Raw genomic sequence first — 21,303 nt, 5'->3', positions numbered from 1 at the left:
AAGATTGGAAGGGAAAAAAGAGAAGGTTTTGTGGGCACTGTAGCAGCCACGGCTGCAATAAAATGTTTGTGTGTGTGTGTGTGTGTGTGTGTGTGTGTTGGCAGCTGGCTGTCCTGTCCGTAACAAGCCACTGGTCAATTGGTATTCAGAGGATGGAGCTGGACAAGAGAAGTGTCTGGTTACTTTGCTACAAGCTGCTGCAAGAACACAGGAGAAAAAGAAAAGAAAGCTTGAGTTGAGCCCAACGTGAGGGCAGATCTGAAAGGGAGATCCAGCAAAGTCAGAACGGGGGAAGGGTGGAAGTGAAAGAGGAGCCTGTTGATCCAGTAGGCCTTCAAGGATCCTTCAAGGCAAGGCTGGAAGGTCACTTCTGTGGTCCCTAAATGGGTGGTCCATCACTGAGGTTTTCAAGAAGAGATTGGGCAGCCATTTGTATGGGAAGGAATAGAATCTCCTGCCACAGGGAAGGGGTTGAACTAGAAGCCCTCCCAGGTCCCTTCCACAATCCTTTGATTCTATGTTCTAATACACAGAAGTAGCCATCAGTCTCTCCACGTTCAGGGTCCAGATTGTGAGTTTTGTGACCTTCACACAGTTCCAACAACACCATCTGCCCACAAGGGGAAGAGAGCTACAGTATAAGCCTAGGGAGAAGCCAAAATTTGCTGATGGACTAAAAATATACTAGGGAAAGTCCTAGAGGCTTGTTAACAAAACCTTGCTTAGTTAGTTAGTTAGTTAGTTAGTTAGTTAGTTAGTTAGTTAGTTAGTTAGTTGGTTTTAAACACTCTTTGTTTGTTTTTTCTTAGCTATCCCCAAGGGGCAGAAATTGAGTTGAACTACTTCAGAGTTCTAGAGTGCAGAGAAGAGCAACAAAGATGATCAGGGGACTGGAGGCTAAAACATATAAGGAACAGTTGCTGGAATTGGGTAGGTCTAGTTTGATGAAGAGAAGGACCAGGGGGGACATGATAGCAGTCTTCCAGTATCTCAGGGGCTGCCCCAAAGAAGAGGGAGTCAAGCTATTCTCCAAAGCGCCCGAAGGCAGGACAAGAAGCAACAGATGGAAACTCATCAAGGAGAGAAGCAACCCGGAACTAAGGAGAAACTTCCTGACAGTGAGGACAATTAATCAGTGGAACAATCTGCCTGCAGAAGCTCCAACACTGGAAGTTTTTAGGAAGAGATTGGACAGTCATTTGTCTGAAATGGAATAGGCTTTCCTGCCGGAGCAGGGGGTTGTACTAGATGATCTCCAAGATCCCTTCCATCATCATCATCATCATCGTTGTTGTTGTTGTTGTTTCTCAGCCTTGCCCACTTAAAGATGTGGGGACTTCAACTCCCAGAATTGCCCAGCTAGAAACACTGTCCTAGAGGGTGGGGGTCACAAACACCCACCCAGAATGACAGTGAGCGTAGACGCTCACCCCCTTTCTCCCTCCATCCGGCCCATCTCTCAGCCTCGTACCCAAAAAGTTCTCTGGCTCCTGAAGTTCAACATACGCCAAGCAGTTTGACATTTATAAACATCAGACAGTCCCGGAGAATCAATAGAGTTTAATAACCGGCGAGCAAAGCAGAGAGACACATCAAAATGACATTGGCCTGTTCAGTAAATGTTATTCTAAATCATACTCACTGGAGTTTTATTACATTAAGCCTATAGCATGGGAGCTGGGGAAACGAATGCCATCCAAAGCCCTTCTGCTCATAAAGGTGATTGGCAGCTTGGCGGAGGGACCCCACCTTTTCCACACACCCTCCCCAATCAAAGAAGCTGCTATTTGTTTCCACCGTGCTTAATAACTAGGAGAATTGAGGTGGCCCTTCAGGTTTTTGCACCTGACAGACTCCTAATTTCCTAAAGGACATTGGTGCGTTGGGCAGTGTTGAGCGTCAGAGCCTTGGTAGGGGCTTACGTCAAGAAAGTGGGAAGATCAGAATTGTTGAGCACTTAGTTTTCTTTAAATCAAATCTTTAAAACTTATTTTCAATGGACCAACTTTATGTTTATCTTTATTTCCTTTTATTAATGAATTTCTATATCATATAACAATAGCTAAAGATCCTAGTGATGTAGAGATTTCATGGAAATTGTTGCAGATTTTTTTTTTTCACCCGTTGGAAATTTTACTTAACAAAAGCACCTTCCTTCCTTCTTTCTTTCCTTCCTTCCTTCCTTCCTTCCTTCCTTCCTTCCTTCCTTCCTTCCTTCCTTCCTTCCTTCCTTCATCTCTAAGGTTCTTACTAAACAAACTTTGTTTTTTTTCTGTGCTTTTTCTTTTCCAATTAAACAATGTCTTTTGCTCCAGCTTTTATTTGAAATGCCAGACTTCCTCTTATAAATTTCCTGGCCCTCTCTGCTTCACCAATATTTACATTACATTAATTTGCTTATATTACATTATTATTTTTTAAAAAAAAACCTTCCAATTTTTACAGTTTACCACCCACATATACTCTTCTGTGGTCCAGGAGTACAGGCTGTCCCCTTTTAACCCTGATGCTAGAAACTCCAGCTAAAATATCATCAATGACTCATTCTAAAAGACTGGATTTCATCCATAAAAGTCAAAATGTGATTTGGATTTGCCCTAGCACTGAGGGGGTGGGGGCGGGAGAGAAGAGAATGTTTTTTATAGTTGAGAGTCACTCTTAACGTATTTTTCAGAGCTTGGGGGCTACAATGTGGATAGAGGTCTGTAGGTAGGATTTTGCTTGGGGAAAATGACAGCCAAACAGGCCATTGTGGTCTTAAAGCCCCAGTGTGATGGGGTGTAATCAGGAGGGGGATCCCCAAGAAGGAGGGGAGGCATTCCAGAAGAGGAATAAGAGGCAACTCAGCCCAGATATCTTGTGTGTGAGAAAGGGGATGAAGACAGACCCTCCTCAATAGCTCCCAGGGTATATTCTAAAGGCAGATGGTGAGTGTCCTCAGTCTGGCAAGATTCTGTCTATAGGTGTGGAAAAGTAAAGAAAGCAGCTGAGGAAAATTGCCACATGTCATTCTTGGTTTGGGGCCTTGACATACAGTGAGGGAGGTATTCTGAGACTTGACGTTCACACCACAGTGGCTGATTTAATTCGGGCAGTTGAAGTCCACACATGATTTGATGGGATGGAGTGAGGAGATGGATCCCCAGGAGGGAAAGGCTGCATTCCAGAGGAATAAGAGGCAACTCAGCCCAGAGACCATGTGTGAGAGAAAGAAGGTGAAGGCAGACCCTCCTTAATAGTTCCCAGAGTATGTTGTAGATACAGATAGGAAAGTCCTCAGTCTGGCAAGATGTGCTGTAAGTGTGGAACAACAAAGAACTCAGCTTGGAAGAATCTCCCTGTATCTTTTGTTGTTGTTGTTGCTGTTGTTGTTGTCTGGGGCCTGTCATCCACAGTACAAAAAGGTGATGTGGAATTATGAGCTGCTAGCCCACTGTGGCTTAGCCAGGAAACTGGGATTTAAAATAAACCTGAGTTAGCACGATCTGTACAAACGCACTCAGCATTTTAGTTCCAATATTAGCAGGGAGTAAATATTGACTTAAGACTCCTCCTCTTCTCTTAGAGACAGTTGCCGTTTCAGAAGAGACATTTTGCTTTGACAATGCGAAAAGCAATCTTCACCCTGCACAGGTGCATTGCAAAGCAAATGCTTGCCAAGGGAAAAATGGAGTTAATATATGTTGTGTGATGCTGGTGTGAAGATCCGCAGAGGGAGGGAGAGAATCTGAGGATTGTGGCTGAGCATCCTAGGGCATCCTGATCTCTGGATAAAATCTAGTCAGGTTGCCTCTCCTTTCTCCATTCCTCTATCCAGCTTTTCCAGAGCTTCTAATTTGTCCAGTTCTTCTGAAAATACCAGTAGAAGAGAATATTTGTAGTTCAGGGTTGAACTGTGAATTCTGAGCTTGTCTGTTTTCTTGCAGATTTTTCATCACCCAACTGAGGAACACCATCAGTGTGAGATGATAGAACTGATGATGTTACCTAATTGGGCGGTGAAAGGTCTTCCAGAAAACCACCAAGAGAACACCAAGAACCCCCCTGTTCTGAAAATATCCTGAATTTGACCAAACCCCAATAGATCCTCTTTCATTCCTACAACAGCAGTAATCAAACATCTGTTTTGCTTTAGGTCCCACGCTTCTTTTTGCCACTGGCACCTACAAGGACCCTTCTCTTTGTTGCAATTATGTCATACTTACCCTGAATGTTCAACAAAGAACTTGAGAAAGTATTTTACATTCCTTTGTCTTCTTTGTTTTCTTCTAAACTTGCAGCCACCTTGCAAGATCAGATAGGTTGAAAAACACTAAACGTTCTAGACTTGTTCAGTAAAGCTTCATCTAACACCCGTGGTCTTCAGCGGTGGGGAGGTTTATGTTTAGCAAACCCCACAGATCTGTCATTAGCAGAAGCTGTAGTTACGTCTACCTAAGCCAGGGGTAGGCAACATTGGCTCTTTTATGACTCGTGGACTTCAACTCCCAGAATTCCTGAGCCAGCCATGCTGGCTCAGGAATTCTGGGAGTTGAAGTCCACGAGTCATAAAAGAGCCAATGTTGCCTACTCCTGACCTAAGTGGACTACCTGTGCTTCGCTTGTCCTTATACCGTTCAGATGAAGCCAATGGGACACCAGCCACAGCACCATCAGAGAAGATGGGAAGATACCTTCTCCCTGGACAGCCCTTTGGTGCCCAACCATCTTCTCTGAGAATACCAACACTCAACACTTTCAGTCAGGAGTTTTGCAAAAAATCCCACCGAGAAATGTGGACCTGAAACGTGGTGGAGTTCTCCTGCATACAAAGCAGGCATTCTAGAACCACAGCTCCTACGTACACCTTTCCTGCACCCATGCAGGAAAGTGCGTGGGTTTCCTTGATGTGCGCACTTTCCAGGCACCACGGGGGAGCCTTCCCTCAAGAAAGCCCCCCTTCTAAAAGCCATGTGAAGCAAAGCCAGCCCACTGCTTCTCCTTGAGGGCTCCAACTGGTTCCTCCGGCAGTACCAGGCACCAGCCGAGGCTGCCACACACGCATTATGCTCGCACAGAATCCCCTCCTGGCTCTTTTGTCGGCCAGGGAACACCCTGGGAGGCATTTCTGTGTCTGTGCAATGCACAGAGAGAAACCTCTGGCTCCTGGAACTGTTGGGCGAGGCTTCAAAGCGCAGCTCCCTTGCACGCTTCTAGTCTGCAGATTTGCCACTAAGGGGAGGGATGTTGCCACCTTGCTCTGGGTACCCTCGCAGGCACATGCAGGCAAAGGGGATTGGCCTACGCTGGGTGCTGTTTTCACACCTCCCCGTCTTTCCACCACGATCCGAGCAGGCTCTTCGGAGACCCGCCCTTGCTTGCCTCAACTCTTTCCATCAACCTCCCCCAAACTACGATCAGCTGGCAGAGTGAATTGTTCATCTGTGTCCGCCTCCCTCAGTTGCCATGGTTTCTCTTATCAAGCACATGACACATCTCCACGGCGACACTCGGGAAGCACTGGCTGTTGCCTGAGTGACAGATATAATGGTAGTGTTTGTAGGATGGGGAGGGCGGATCCAATGGGGAGGAATTGGGGGGGGGGTGGAAGGAAAACAAGGTGACAAAGCACCAAGGGTTGGGCAGGGGCAGGAGGAGAAGGTGAGGGAGGCTCTTCTCCTTGGCGCACGTTCTGCAAAGCAAGACAGAGATGTGTCGGATGTGAATAATGCAATAATGCCATGCAGCAAATATCCCTTTCCATGGAGACACTGCTAATTTGTTTATTGGGTCTTCAGTCATGTGCCTTTCAGCATTACATCACCGGAGTAAAGTTCTCAGGTTTTGGAAGAGAAAGCCCCAGTTTGTTCTCCTTCGCATCCTGGGTTCTCCTCAAAGGACCGAGAAACCCATCTGAAATGAACGAAAGGCAGGACAAGAAGCAACGGATGGAAACTGATCAAGGAGAGAAGCAACCTAGAACTAAGGAGGAATTTCGTGACAGTGAGGACAATTATCCAGTGGAACAGCTTTGCCTCCAGAAGTTGTGGGTGCTCCAGCACTGGAAGTTTTTAAGAAGAGATTGGACAACCCTTTGTCTGAAATGGAATTGGAAGGGATTTTGGAGGTCTTCTAGTCCGACCCCCTACTCAGGCAGGAAACCCATGGCAACACTCATTTCAGACAAATTGTTGTCCAATCTCCTCTTAAAAACTTCCATTATTCTAGCTGTCAGGAAGTTTCTCCTGAATTCTAGGTTGCTTCTCTCCTTGACTAGTTTCCATCCGTTGCTTCTTGTCCTGCCTTCAGGTGGTTTGGAGAAGAGGTTGACACCACCACCACCCCGTTTCTTTGTGGCAGCCCCTTAGGTATGGTATAAGTTTCCTGCCTGAACTGGTTAGGTAAAAGTGATGGTGACTCTACAGGTAGTCCTCCATTTACAACTGTTCATTTAGTGACCATTCAGAGTTACAACAGCACTGAAAAAAGTGACTTATGACCATTTTTCGCAGCTACGACCATGGCAGCCTCCCAGTGGTCACAAATATCAAAATTCGGACGCTGGGCAATTGACTCACATTTATAACTGTTGCCGTGTCCTCAGGGGGGGTCACGTGATCCCCTTTTGTGACCTTCTGACAGGCAAAGTCCATGGGGAAGCCGGATTCACTTAATGGCCATTTGACTAACTTAACAACGGCAGCGACTCGCTTAACAGCGGATACAAGAAAGGTCGTAAAATGGGGTAAAACCCGCAACCGGCTCAGTTAGCAACAGAAATTTTGGACTCAATTGTGATCGTAAGTCAAGGGCTACCTGTATTTGTGTGTGTGTGTTTAATTCCCTTTGGCAACCACTGGGTCAAGCCTCATGGCAATACTGTTAAGAGGAGAAAGATGAACTAAACTATCTGCCAGTGTGTGTGTGTGTGTGTGTGTGTGTGTGTGTGTGTTTGTGTGTGTAAGAGAGAGAGATAAAGAGAGAAGGGGGGGGGCAAAGCAAACTATTCTCCCACTGAACTAAGAAAACAAAGCCATTACAGAGAGAAACTTGACCAAAGCTGAGAAATGAAGAATGGTTTGACAAGGCACAATACACACTTCACACAGACGGCAGCCCTTCCTTTCTGGCCAAATACGTTGGGGCCGTTCATCTCAAAGTCACGAGGGTCTCGGGAGATGATTGGCACAAGACTGCTTTCTGCTAACGGTGGTGGGTGTGCTTGTTCTCTGATTTTGTGGTTTGGCTGGAGGCCCTTCTTAACCTTTATAGCGCACCGTTCTTTTCATGTGGAAAAAGGGATGTGCTTAAAGGATGGCCATCATTCTGGCACGGAGGAAGGTGAATTTTTAGAGTGTCCTTTTTCCTTATTTTTTCCTCAGTGATTAGAGAACCTCCTTCGTTCCTTCCTCCCTCCCTCCCTTCTTTCTTCTTCCTTCCTTCCTTCCTTCCTTCCTTCCTTCCTTCCTTCCTTCCTTCCTTCCTTCCTTCTTTTTTCCTCTCTCCTTCCTTCCTTTTTCCTCTCTCTCCCTTTTTTCTTTTTCTTCCTTCCTTCCTTCCTTCTTCCCTCCCTCCCTTCCTTCCTTCCTTCCTCCCTCCCTCCCTCCCTCCCTCCCTCCCTCCCTCCCTTCCTTCCTTCCTTCCTTCCTTCCTTCCTTCCTTCCTTCCTTAGGGTCATTCATGAGCCCAGGACCTGAAGATATTACTGTGAGAAAGCAAGGTTGAATGGAGGTGTGTGTCAGGATTTGAACCTTCAGAGCAGCTTTTCAAAACTGTGCTAAGCCCATCCAAACATTATGTACTTCTAACGTAGCTTTTTGCCCGGCTACCAACGGGAAATTACGCCTCTGCAATATAGTGTTTTTCTAGTGATTTTTGGCAAAGAGAGCCCCAGAGAGGACTCTGAAAGGAGATAAAGACAGCCCAAAGGGTCAATTGGTTTGTTTAGGATTCTCCCCCTCCACCGTTGTGCATCTGTTCAGAAAAGAGGTGTACAAAACACAGTGATATTTATTGTTACCTGTTCCACTGTTGTCGTGTTGTTTCAAAATCTTATCCTGCCTCATGTTGACTGTTGCATTTCCACGACTTGAGGCACACAGAGAGGAAAGATTCGTCTTATCTGCCTTGGAGAATATCTCACACTGGGCTCACTCATTTGAGAGCAATTTATCTAATTTCACGCAGGGCTCTGCATGGCGAGAGGGGCAACTGCAAGAAATTCGGAACAGATGCCCCCTCCCATCCACAATTTCTGAAGGGCGGAAAACGTCCACATGCTACCGTAAGGGCAGCCCTGTTGCCAAGAGGCAACAGCACTGCTTACTCTAGTGTAACTGTACTAAGTGAAAGGCCAAATCCCCTCCTACTCATTCGTTCATCTGTATGGTCATAATAATTTTAAAAAAGCTTTCTAACTTATGCAGTTACTTCCTTAAAAATTTTTTACATCTAAGAAATATTATGGAGTGTGTGTGTGTGTGTGTGTGTGTGTGTGTGTGTCATCTGATTTTCTTCTCAGCCGTTCTAGTCTAATCAAATCTCTGTCTCTAAGATTACATCAGAAGCCTCTTCTTTCGATGACCTATTCTTCCTAAACACCAAAACCACAAATCACAAAATCATTTCCTCTTTTAAAGACCATAAAGGGTTTCCAGTGATAAATGTCAGGGATAACTTTCTCTACTCAAAGAAATCCTAACTTATTTATTCAAAGATGCTCATGTCACCAAACCCATCGGAAGGAATTTCAGTGTGTCTTTTTAAAATTGTTATTTTTTTTAAAGGCAGGCATTTTTACCGCACGAAATGAAAATTGGATGACTTGAATAGAAGAAAACTAAGTAACGCGGCCGCCAAGATTTGAACCTTTCTCTGAGCCTTATCATTCCCCGGAAGCTTGGCAATTTGATTGCAAATGTGTCGTCACCCTGCAAGGAAAGGCCATCAGTGTGCTTTGAATTATGCTCACCAGTCAGAGCACTGGCCTTTAAATACCTTTTTGTGTGATGCAAATTGGTATGACTGTTATTTGTTCGGATGTTTCCGAGTAACATGGCCGTGTTCTGACAGACAAACACAACTCAAAGCGCACTGATGACGTCTCCTCGAATGGTGATGAAATGTTTGCGAGCAAATTGCCAAGCTTGGAGATTAAACCAACCAGCCAACTATCAACCCAATCTACTAATATTCAGACACATCTCAACCACTTATAATTCCAGATGTGATGGGCATGAGATACTCAGAGAGATTTAGCTGATGAAGTGACTACAGCCGCCATTTTCAGATGCTGCTTCTTTTCTTTCTCAGCCAGCTAGCCTTATGGCATCCTTGAAGAGAGAAAGAAGGCATCAACATAGGGGGTTTATCAGAAAGAGTGATGGTTGCTTGGGGTTTCCCCCCCCTTCTTTGTCTCTATTCCTTCTGCTGCCAAGCGTAGGAGGGAGACAAGAATTGAAGAAGTATGTTCACACCAATTGATTTCTGAAGATGCCTCCCCAAGCAGACCAGGCCTCTCACGGTCCTGCTGGTGAGCAATTTGTCTTGATGAAGTAAACTTTCCACAAGGCAAGGAAATCTTCTTGTCCTCCATCTCAAAAGGGGTTGCTTTGTTTTTGAGGAAGTGGGCTTCAGTAAACCATGGAAAGCTTCTACGGCGCTGGACCGATCAGTCTTCCAAGTGTTACAAAAGCACTCTGGCTGTTTTTATGACTTTGGGGACATAGAGGAACACTGGGTTTTCTGGCAAGGAAAAAGTGCTACTTCTAGAGAATTTCAGGGACCCAGCCACTTGATTGTCTCTGGCTACAAACTAAATGCCAAGTGGCAGTGTTGTGTTTTTTTTTACTTAATTCAGTGTCATTAATAACACAATAACACTGTGTTATAAGAGCAGCGTGGCGGCCTAGTGGTGGAGACCCTTGCTTCCTACTTGGAAAGTTGAGAGTTCAATCCTAGGTAGCGGCAGATATTTCTCTCCTAGGGTGCAAAGAAAAAAAAATCTGCTGTGAACTCCACATAGGCATCAGGAAGGGCATCCAGCCAGTAAACTCTCAGCTCCATCCAGTCACCCCCAAATCTACCCTGAATTAGGGGATTACAGGGTTGTAAAAAAGGGAGGGTTCTTTTAGTTCAATGTTATTTATCTTGGGCAGAAGCTTCTTGGTCAATGCTGATAGACCTATAGTAGTAATGATTGGGATTACTACTGCTTCTACAACTCCTGCTACTACTGTTAAAACAATAGCAAGAATGCTATTAGAGAGATTTGGGACAAGTTTTCAATCCACTGGCCAGATTGAGAGTTTGGTGTCAGAATTCCTGAAGTGAAGTAAGAACAATATGCTCATCACGGCAGCTCATCCCAGATCACCCTTGGGGTTTGTGGAAAGTAATTATCTCCCCCTTCTGATCCTCCACTTTGCATTTCCCCAGAGTTCCCATTTTATATCTGCTTCTGCTTTGTTGTTTGTTATGGTTCGCAGCAAAGCCCATGAAGAAGTCTCTCTCTCCCCCTCCTCCTTAGCCTACTCCAGAAGTCCTTCCCCCAATTCTGTTAAGAGACCAGCGGGCAATCCTGTTCATGAGGAAGGTCACTTCTCCACCGAGCATAAAGCTAGTCATCTGAGTTCAAGAAGGAACCCACGGGTCATCCAACCTAGTCTTCTCTCCTCCTTCCATTGTGATAGGTTACAAACCCCATCATGCTCATCCTCACTGTGCAAGCTAGCTGGGCTTAGGGACGGTAGAGCCCAAAGACACCAAGAAGGAACTGGTTTAGGGCCAGTGTCCGTATATTTAAGTAGCGCACAATCGGAAGATGTGGAGACACACACACCCCGGCCCGTAGTATCGCCAAGTCAGACATGACTGGATGGATAACATCAATCATCCTCATCCGTCCATCCTCCTCCTCATTTCCATATGCTGTGAGGCTCAACCAAAAGGAGAATCTAGGACACCCTATCCCAAGCTAGTGCCTCTGGGGTGCACGGCCTCTAGAGCAGTGTTTCTCAACCTCAGCCGTGTTAAGACATGCAGACTTCAACTCCCAGAATTCCCCAGCCCAAAGCTGCCAGGCTGGGGATGACTGGCACAGTCGGATTGATCCAAGGGAACAATTGAGCTTTGCCGCAGAAGTAACTGGACCAGCCACCATGCTGCCCTGCTGACTCGGTGCAGCTAGAACTTGCCCGTGGTTTCATGTGCCGCCTTGCGTTGTTAACGGGCTGACTGCAGGCTGCCTTGTCTCCTCAGGGATGCTCTCCTGCTGCCCATGTAATCTCTGTCAACAGGATTTAGGAAACATCCCTTGGGAGCGCCAGAACTGGGGAAAGAAACACGGGGAGAAATAATTACTCCTGATTAACCATTAGCTCCGTCTCCACTTGAAGGAACAAGGGAAGATTCCAGAGAAGGGGTGGGCAGACTCCCAGGGGAAAAATCTCGGTGTTTGTGTGTCTCTCTGTGTGTGTCTGGGTTGCTTTGGAGAGCTTCAAAAACATAGGCAGCTCCTGTGTTTTAACCGCTGAGCCATCGCGCCCCCCCCAAGTAAAATAAACATTTGTAATAAGTTATAAAAGACAATACCTTGTTTAATGTAAGCTATTCTCCGTGCACGGATTTATTTATTTATTTACTTATTTTTTTAAAAAAGTCTTTTGCTTTTCATGTATTTTAAAAGAAAGAAAGTAGACACGGAGGAAAACAGAAGTGTAGTTGCCCAAATGTTGGCACGGAATGTGGCTCCCCTTGTGTGTTTGTGTGTACGTGCCTATTTATGCTACAAATGCTTCGATGCTGCTCCGATCATATGGCCTCTAAGCTGCTTAGGGCATAAAGTAACGCCTATTCTGCATTACAATAAATACAAATTCATCAAAAAATATAAATATGCCACTAACAACCATAATGACGACTAACACAGATTCATAATAGTATGAACGATGTCCTAAATTTATAGTATAACATCGAGCACATAAACACACACAGATTCTCCAGACCATGGATATTTTAAACGATTCTGGCATAGTTCTGGCAAAAACCAAACAACCTATTTAGCTCTGCATTCTTCATGAAATTCCTAATTTTATTGATTGATTTTATTGTTGTTGGAACATGGGACAAGCGAAAGCATCTCTCTCTCTCTCTCTCTCTCTCTCTCTCTCTCTCTCTCTCTCTCTCTCTCTCTCTCTCTCTCTCTGTGTGTGTGTGTGTGTGTGTGTGTGTGTGTGTGTCCCTGTGACAACTCTTTTGTTCTTCCTTTTCTGTCTAGGATCCTTTTACAGCTGCTTCTAGACCAGGATTTCTCAATCTCAGCAACTTGGGAATAGTTAGAGCAGGGGTAGGCAACCTTGGCTTTTTTATGACTCGTGGACTTCAACTCCCAGAATTCCTGAGCCAGTTAGAGGCATGCTGGCTGGGGAACCCTGGGAGTTGAAGTCCATCCGTGATGCTGAGGTTGAGAAACACTGCTTGTAAACTGATGTTTTGGAAGCTTCCAGATGGAAATATAGATTTCACCAAGTCCTTGTTATCTTCTGCTTCCTAGACAGCCCTTGTCCATTGGATTTGGACAGGGAGATCAGGGATTTATATGCTGTGGTCTTTATTATTATTATTTTTTGATTTGGAAAGCCGCCTGGAAACACCCCCTTGTGTGAGCTAGGCAGCCATATAAACCTGTTTAATAAATAACTCAGCGTCCTCCAACCTGGGGAAGGACATGCACATGAAAAGGATGAGTGCTCTTTTTGAAGGAAGGTTGGTGCAACTGGGTTTAGGTTTGCCTTTGGCCCCACGAGTGGTTCTCTAGACGAGCTGGTGGAGAGACAGGCTGGATCCTGGTCTCGTAAAAATTCCCCTCGGTGTCAGTTTGACTAATTTGTTAGTCTTATCGCTGGCAGGATTCAGCGTGCCCATCAAGGGCGCAGGCCCATAAAACTAATGTAGTGAGGAGGCAGCCTGAGGGATGATAGATACGGCCCGCCGCCTGGAACAAGCATTAGCTTTATGAACCGGGGGTAATTGAAGGGAAATATTTGTCATTGGTCTCTGGCGGACAAGAAGTTCGTGGCAAACTTTCTTGACTGGCAGGGGTGGGTGGGCGGCTTGTTCCTCTTCATGCATGTTGATCAGGAAGGAGAAGAAGGATCAAAGGGGATTTCTCCAAAAGACAACTGGACTTTCTTGGTTTTTCTCCTTGAAAACGTTTCACTTCTCATCCAGGAAGCTTCTTCAGTTCCTCCAGGGGGAAAAAGACCAAGAAAGTCCAGTTGCTTTTTTTTTGGAAAAGCACCTTTGGGACAACCATGACTAGATGATTGAGAATCTCCATAGACATCTTGAAATCCGGTGTGTAGGCTTTAATTCCCAGAGCTCTCAGCAATGGTTCTGCTCATTAGGGAATTCTGGGAGTTGAAGTCTGATATCTGAAGGAAGGTCAGGATGGTGATCCCTGTATTCATCTATAGCTAAGTGTTCTTTGAAGGCCAGATGGTTCCTGCTTGTCAGGATCAGCCCCAGATAGTGGAGATAGTGATAGGTTTCCAAATGAAGATCAGTTCAGGAAAAACCACGGGAGAATGTCCTTGTGCTCCTGTTCTGGATCTCCCAAAGCTTTGAAGTGACAAATGAACAAGCTGGCCAGAATGGATCTGTCATCTACTACAAGCTCTTGGGTATCGTCCGGCCAACTCTTCTTAGATTCTTTGTAGTCGTTCTTAATTTGGATCACAAAAAAGAAAGTGTGAGAATAGTTTCTAGGAAGAAAGGTTGTGGAGAAACCTGAACCCCAGGAGAAATGAATCATCAGAAGTGCCACCTGCTCTGTTCCCTCTCATACTTCACAGGGTGCAAAGAGGACAAGACGCAGAGCCAGATGCAAGTTGTTATCTGAAGGACCTGCTAAGTTCTCCTATAGATGAGAACACACATACTCAGAACTGAACTGTGCAGTTTTTGGTCCTCTCTGAACTTGATTGTTTACATGCAGATGTTTCATTACCTAACTAGGGAACACCATCAGTGTTAGTGGGTGTGGAGTTTGCTCCTTGTTTATATACAACAGCTTGCCCTTCCAGTGTTGGTGGGGGTGTGGCTTTCTTCTTGGTAGTTCCTTGATTAGGGCATTGTTTTCTGCTTGTTTCTCTGTCTGGTGTTAATCCCTGATTATTATCTTCGGAATTAGGAAGGAAACAAGACCATCCTCTCCAGCAAGCAACACCCAGATAATCAGGGATTAAAACCTTACCAATGGAAAATTAGTTGGTCAAGGCAAAAAAAAAAATCGCCAAGATTTTTTTTCTTTGGTATCATAGTTTGCTATGTGCAAGGCATGAAAAAAAAGGAAGAGCATTCAACCAAGTCATAAATATACCCATCACAACGAAGGAGAATATTTGCTTGTTTTCTTGCAAGAAAACAAGCAAGCTCAGAGGACCCCTCATATACCCAGGATTTAAACATTCCAGAGGGGGGAAATGAGGTTATAATGAATAAACTAATTTTGTGGATTCCAACTGTGTTATCACTTGATGGGATGAAGAGAAGAATTGTCGGTTGTCTTCAATGATCAGAAACATTGCCATACTGGAGAAGGATATTCCCTTCCACTCCAGAGTCATGATGAGCAATTGACTTGACCAACAGTGGAAGGCCAGGGTCTCCGAGAGAAGAAACTTCGCCACACTATGGAAGATCAGATGCTGGGAATAAATGGAGGCCAATTTTGTAGAGGTACTTACGAAGCAATGTGACGACCATCTGCCGGGGAAGCTGTAGTTGAATGCTACAAGCGGAATCTGGATTGAGCAGGGGGTGGATTAGCAGGACACCAAGACGCCTCCCAATTTCAGTGGTGTTATTCTGTAACTCTACAACCTATCGCTTTCCACCACCCACTTCAACTCTTGATTGTTCTGCACACCACATTTCCCAGCCTCCTGACACATCCAGGTTCAGCATTCTGTTCTGCTTTCCAAACTGGACAAAAGTCCTTCTTGTTAAGCTTGGCAAATCCCAGTCATTAAGAGAGGAATTGACTCTTTATTGAGTAGCTGACTCTTCCCAAGAGATGTACGCTAGTCTGCCAAATCGTAGCTTCCCTTGCCAAGATACATCAGAAACTTGTGGTGCCAAAGAATAGCTTAGAAGTTTGCAACTTAACTTGTCACTGGTGTTCCTTCACCAGCTGGTCTGTTAGCCTCAGGCAAAAGGGGCGGAGCTGGTTGTGTGAAATGCCAGGGAGTAAGTTAGGAATGTGCAAAATCTATAAATATTAAATAAGTATAGAAAGCGACTTCAACTTTCAGCATGTCCTGATTACTAGATATTGGTTGCTTCCATGTTCTCAGGAGAGTATTTTTTATTGGATGGTCTGATTCCAAACACCGTCAGCCCGACTAGGTAGACTGAATTCAGAAATCAACACCATAGCAAGGCTAAAGCTACTTTCATAGAGGTGGGCTATAAAAACAGAATTTTGCAAAGTCTGATTATGCTGGACCTCTTACACTCAGGGAAGCATCTGCCTGAATCACATCTGAATGTTATCTGGATCTTCTGGGCTTAAACAATGTTTCAACCCCTTTTACCTAGACAAGAGTTCCTGCGTGGTTGTACTGAAGTCATCTTTCTTTCTCTACACCAGTGTTTCTCAACCTTGGCAGCTTGAAGATGCAAGCATGGAAGCCAAAGTCCATATAATTTTGGGAACTGAAGCCCACATAATTTGGAGAGTTGAAGTACATTTGGGAAGTTGAAGTTCATTCTGGGAGTTGAAGTCCTCACTCCCAATTCTGGGAGTCGAAGACCATCATATGCTGACTGGGGAATTCTGGGAGTCAAAGTCCTCACATCTTCAAGCTACCAAGGTTGAGAAACACTGATCCACGGAATGTCAGGCTGTTGAACGGTGGTGTACATGTTCTGTGCTGTCTAGTCTTCTGAGGCTACTAAGCTAGTTCTTGACTAGTTCCTGAGACCAAGGTCCAAAAAATTGCTTCCAGCAAGAGTCACCACATGTTCCAGCCATGTTGGGTGTATGTGTGTGGGTTTCTTTGAGATGGTCAGGTGTGGCGTGTGGGATGTATGTAGATGTATGGCTGTCTGTTTGTCCGCAAATGCTGAATGCAGGACTGGATGCATCAGTATCCATTCATCTGTCGCCCCAATCAAGCGAAGGAGCTCTAATTGACTTTAATAGCCATCAAATGCCATCAACAATGTTTCTTCATACACAAATCAATTAGCCAGTCTGATTGGCAGGAGAGAGTGGTCAGGTGGCGGAGACAGGCAAGAGAGGAGCTGCACACAGCCGGTTGAGGGATGCTGGGAAAAGCATCCTTCACCGCGGCAACAGAGGCAGCTTTGCAAACAACACTGTGGTACCCTGGAGGCTTCTGTATTCAGTTCATGTTACTCTCTTAGCTTGATGTTCCAGGCTATAAATGTAGCATTTATCTTTTTAGCTCGCTCCAATCCTGCCTCCTTAGGAAGTGGCTTAGATAGAAGCCGTCATGCTTGCATGAAGTGTTGAGATGCGGATGGTTTCTAGTTCAACATTTTGGCCAGCTCTTTAGACCAGCATCTTTCAGGAAGAGTTTTCCATTTTTTCACTCACTCACCCATCCACCCGCCCTGGGACTAGGTTGCATCTTCACACAACCTCCAGACTGGCTACAGTCATTACAATAAGCCTCAGTCTGCTCAACCGTTGTTTATTGAATGCTTGGGTTCCCATCACACCCTAAGCCATGCAGCTCAGTTCATAAACCACCGTGGCTGAGTTCATAGGGCAGGCTAAGCTAAAAACAAACAGAGCACATATTATTATGGTGTGAGAACCCCGCCACAGTCAACAGGCTGGGGCTGTTTTCTGTCCATACTAATTTTGTATTCAGAGTCTTGTGTTGGCTAAACTCCAAGCTTTCCCAATCTTGCAAGCAGCTTCCTCTTGAATCTAGGATGATGATGCTCGATCGGTCCAAAGCCGTGTTTCTCAGCATTACCTACTCTAAAATGGGTGGCTTTCAACTCCCAGAGTTCCCCAACTGGCTTGCTGGCTGGGGAATTCTGGGAGTTGAAGTCTTCGCCTCTTAAGAGATGCCAAGGTTGTGAAACGCTGGTCTAAAACTTCACATTGGGGAGAATAAGTTAGGCAATTGTTGAGACAATACTAGTTGTGAGACGGGTAGCAAACAGTAACTTTCCATCGAGAAAATTAAGGTCGGGGGGCCCCCCATTCCGAAATTATGTTGCATAGAGGTGAAGCTTGATAGAAAAGCTAAAACTGTACAGATCTAGAATAATTGCTTGTGTAGACTGAAGTGCGTGGAAGCCAATTCCTCAATGCAGGATTTAGAGGGAAAAGGATCAATTGAGATTGTTGCAAAGGTTCTTAGGAGTTACCCTCCCAAAATGTAGCACGCAATCTTCCTTTCTAAGGCTTTTTTTCCACTGGTCCTTTTCTGGAACTCAGAACCTTTCTTCTTTCATTATGGCAGTCTGATTTATTTTAGGGTTGATCTTTGCCAAGTGATCCAAAACCTTTCTTGTCTGTTTTGTGGCGACATTACCTGCTCACTATGGGTCCTAGCATGGAACTACTAAACAAAACTAAATTGTTTCTTTCTTTCTTTTTTTTTCTTTTCCATCGTGGTGCTCAGTCAATTTCAACAAAGGTGCTGCCGGAAAAATGAGCCACAAGGCTGAATTTCCAGCATCTATTACGGACGCCTACACATAGAGGGCTGTGGATAGTATCTAAATCTGGACACGCACACACACCCCAGTTCAGAAAGATGGGTTCGTATTAGAACATGGAACGACTCTAGACAAGCCTAGAACCTCACCAATCCTTTCTGTTTCCTTTGGCAGATGAATCGTCCAATCCAAGTGAAACCAGCAGATAGCGAAGGCCGGGGAGGTAGGTGGCTTCGTTGTTTTTTTAAAATAAACATTCTTTGTAGGCTCAGCCGATTTCTCCAATGGGTGGTGCAGGCAGCCAGGTTGGTTTAAGTCATCTTTGAGGATGATGTGGTGTTTTTTTTAATTACATTTATATCCCGCCCTTCTCCGAAGACTCAGGGCAGCTTACAAGCTTAGCAGTAGCCTTCATTCTATGTATATGCCTGCTTGTTAGGGCTTTCACACACACCCCAAGCGGCATTATTACAAAGTCAGCTTATTGCCCCCAACAATCTGGGTCCTCATTTTACCTACCTCGGAAGGATGGAAGGCTGAGTCAACCTTGAGCCTGGTGGGACTCGAACCTGCACTAATTGCAGGCAGCTGGTGTTACTTAAGGAGGCATCAGCCCACTGCTCCACCAAGGCTCTTGAGGTTGACCAAGGTTGACCTGCTCTCGGTGTGGTTTAGAGCTCATGGGTGAGGGATGGTCCCTTTGGAGGGGGAGAACAGTGTGATGGACCACAGTGAAACGGTAGTGTCCCAAGAACGAAGGGAGCACATTACAAAAAGGGGGGACGAGACAAGAACCCAGCCCAGAGCTGAATATGAGACAGACAAAGAGAGTTGGGGTAGCCACTTCTTAGAATCTCCCAGGGTATATGCGTTAGGGTTCGAGTAATATAGGTTTGGCCTGGCAAGATTCTGTCTTCCTGGTGTGAGCAAATAAAGAACTAGACTTGGGCTGGATTGTTCTATGTCATTCTTGGGTTGGGCCTGACATCATCCTTCTCAGGCAAGAAACCCCATTAGGTGAGTTATATCTGCTTCAGGCTACAAGATACACCAGAATCTTACACGTTTGAAGGTACGAACTTCTCCGCCACCACTTTTAGCCATCCGACTAATTAGGACAAACCCTAATTTTCTTTCTCTGACCGCTAAACAAGGGTGGGCTCTTCCTTCTCTTCTTTGATCATTCCCTAGGCCAGAGGTCCCCAACCTTTTGAGCACCAGGGACCGGTTCCATGGAGAGAGCTTTTTCTGTGGACTGGAGGGGGTGTGCATTGCCTGCATCCCACGGATGGGGCTTCGCTTGTTTGCGTGGACCAGTTGCTGGCATGCTGGTCCACAGACCGGGGATTGGGGACCCCTGCCCTAGGCAACTTCTCTTCCCCGCTTCTCTCAAGGTTTCCATTCCATTACAATGTTGAGGCAGACCAAGAGGAACTATATTCTCTTCATACAGTATTATCATGTCCGAGGCCCTTGAATCAAATTAATATCTTGGTTCTGCATTCTGTGCCACTGTAGTCATCCTGTCTTTAAGTAGCTGCTTTTCCCTTCAAAAAACAAAACAGAATTGGAATTAATTGGCAGGTCTTGGAATGGTGCCCTTCCTTTCCCAGAAGGCAAATTCCATTAGAACTTCAGAAGGAGCCTACTAGTAGTGAAGGTCACCCAACTCTGGGCCCAATCCCACAGAGAAATGGTGGAGAACAGAATAAGAATAGAATAACAGAGTTGGAAGACACCTTGGGGGTCTTCTAGTCCAACCCCCTGCTCAGGCAGGAAACTCTATACCATTTCAGACAAGTGGTTGTCTCAAATGGTATACAGGGTTAGGCAACCTCGGCTCTTTTATGACTCGTGGACTTCAACTCCCAGAATTCCTGAGCCAGTGTGTCTCAGCTTGGAAACCTCTCCCTTTCCCCTCAGCGTGGCTGGCTCAGGAATTGTAGGAGTTGAAGTCCATGAGCCATAAAAAGAGCCAAGGTTGCCTACCCCTGGTTGTTGTTGTTGTTGTTAGTTGCGAAGTCATGTCCGACCCATCGCGACCCCATGGACAACGTTCCTCTGGGCCTTCCTGTCCTCTACCATCTTCTGGAGTCCATTTAGGTTACCCCTGGTATAGGATGCCAAAGATCCCTTTAGCTGTTTGTGTTGAAGAAGGACTTGAGGACTATTTTGAGGGAATGCTTGTATTTGGGCACCAGTTCTTGTAGGAAAGTAGAGTTGACGACTTTAGCAGACCCTTCAAGTCTCAGATTGCGGGATTCTGGGTAAAACAGGAACGTTGCAAATCTTTGCAATTTGCCGATCGTCGCAGTTTGAGTAAGGATGGTCCAAGCGGAGGAGACAGCTTAGCTCATAGAGACGCAGAGTCCTAGGTTAGTTGCAAACCTTGCGATCCTTTGAAAGCCCCAGGTCTGGCTGGTATCGGACAATTTCTTCTCCCTTGTAACACAAGAGTTTGTGGGGCTTGGGCTGCACTGTTCTGCTTCTGTTCAGACCAGTGGCATTTTTGTAATAGCAATCTCTCCACTGGCTACATTTAAATTGGCACTTTTGATACTTGGCCGTTGACCTTAAGGGCAAGATACACAGTTTGCGGTTTTCCACAGCAGTGAGCATTTCAGCAATTAAGCCAACCTATGTAGGGGAAGAAAAAAAAAACACCCTAGTTTTGGAGCGGCAGGCGCAATGGTGCTGCTGAAACCCATCAGGTTGAGCCCTGAGCAGTGTCTGCTGCCTCCCCTCCCCATTTTGGATGCAATTGTAACAAAAAGCAAACATGGAGGTAAGAAAGAACTGACCGATAGCTCTTGTCGCGGCACAGTTTGATCTTTCAACTTTCCAGGCATTTAAGGGCCTAAAAGCTGAACTCTTGAGACCTCTGTCCACTCACCGGGCACGCAGAATCACTGAATTTTAATCTCATTTAAATGATATTTAGCTTTTTTTTTTTTCCTGATCCCACCCATTTCTGGAAGCGCAGCTTTAAAGATTTCACCACCAAAGCTACACATTAGCCTCGGATCCAAGAGGGTGAGAGATTTACCGTTTACCTAAGAACATTTGGTGGTTGCATTAATTTATTTATTTTGTTCAATATCTAGAAATATGTGCAGGTCCACATTATATTCCAATAGAGATTTGCACGAGAATGGAGAATTGATGGTAAAAACAACTAGGCATCCTCGGCACACCTGAACCAAATCCCATCTTGGTTTGCTGTAATTTGGCCAGGATACTTTGGGCGTAACATCTAGGCTTAGCGCACAGTGACACCCAGCCTCTAAAGCCTTTGGAATTGCTGTTCGTGGCTGACTAGCGCCCTCTAGGGGAATGTGCTTGAATTTAAAAAAAACAAATTGGAATCTCAAATACCGTAGCAGCATTTACAGCCGGATTGAAGTTTTGCCAGAAGCTTCAGGTCTTGGAGAACCGATAGGAAATTCTCAACATCGCAAATCATGAGGAGGGTGAATTATTAATGCCTCCCCTAAGCTGTCTACTTAAATAAATGCCACTACCTTACGCTCGATTTGACGAAACAATTCTTTCCTCCTTGCCAAAAATAACAGCCTTCCAAATGCTGGGTAAGTTCATTTCCATTTTCAATTAGAACAA

The 21,303-nt window shown here is 45.3% G+C and overlaps 1 protein-coding gene across 17 annotated transcripts in view; it reads left to right on the top strand.

The window, feature by feature from the left end:
* The window catches only part of CELF6 (CUGBP Elav-like family member 6), a gene marked incomplete at both ends in the record, with an annotated part of 109,571 nt that overhangs the window by 69,061 nt on the left and 19,207 nt on the right, over positions 1-21,303 (top strand). For 11 of the 17 annotated variants that reach the window (XM_083371162.1, XM_083371156.1, XM_083371165.1 and 8 more), the window contains one exon: positions 17,860-17,912. In XM_083371162.1, the coding sequence (XP_083227288.1) occupies positions 17,860-17,912 (53 nt within the window). The remainder of the gene's footprint in view (positions 1-17,859; positions 17,913-21,303) is intronic. The other 6 variants (XM_083371154.1, XM_083371160.1, XM_083371155.1 and 3 more) reach the window with 1 other exon arrangement.

Source organism: Vipera ursinii (genome assembly GCF_947247035.1).
Source record: "Vipera ursinii genome assembly, chromosome: 11".
Classification (NCBI taxonomy): domain Eukaryota; kingdom Metazoa; phylum Chordata; class Lepidosauria; order Squamata; family Viperidae; genus Vipera; species Vipera ursinii.
Note: the sequence above shows the minus strand (reverse complement) of the source record. Positions and strands in the feature narration are given on the sequence as shown.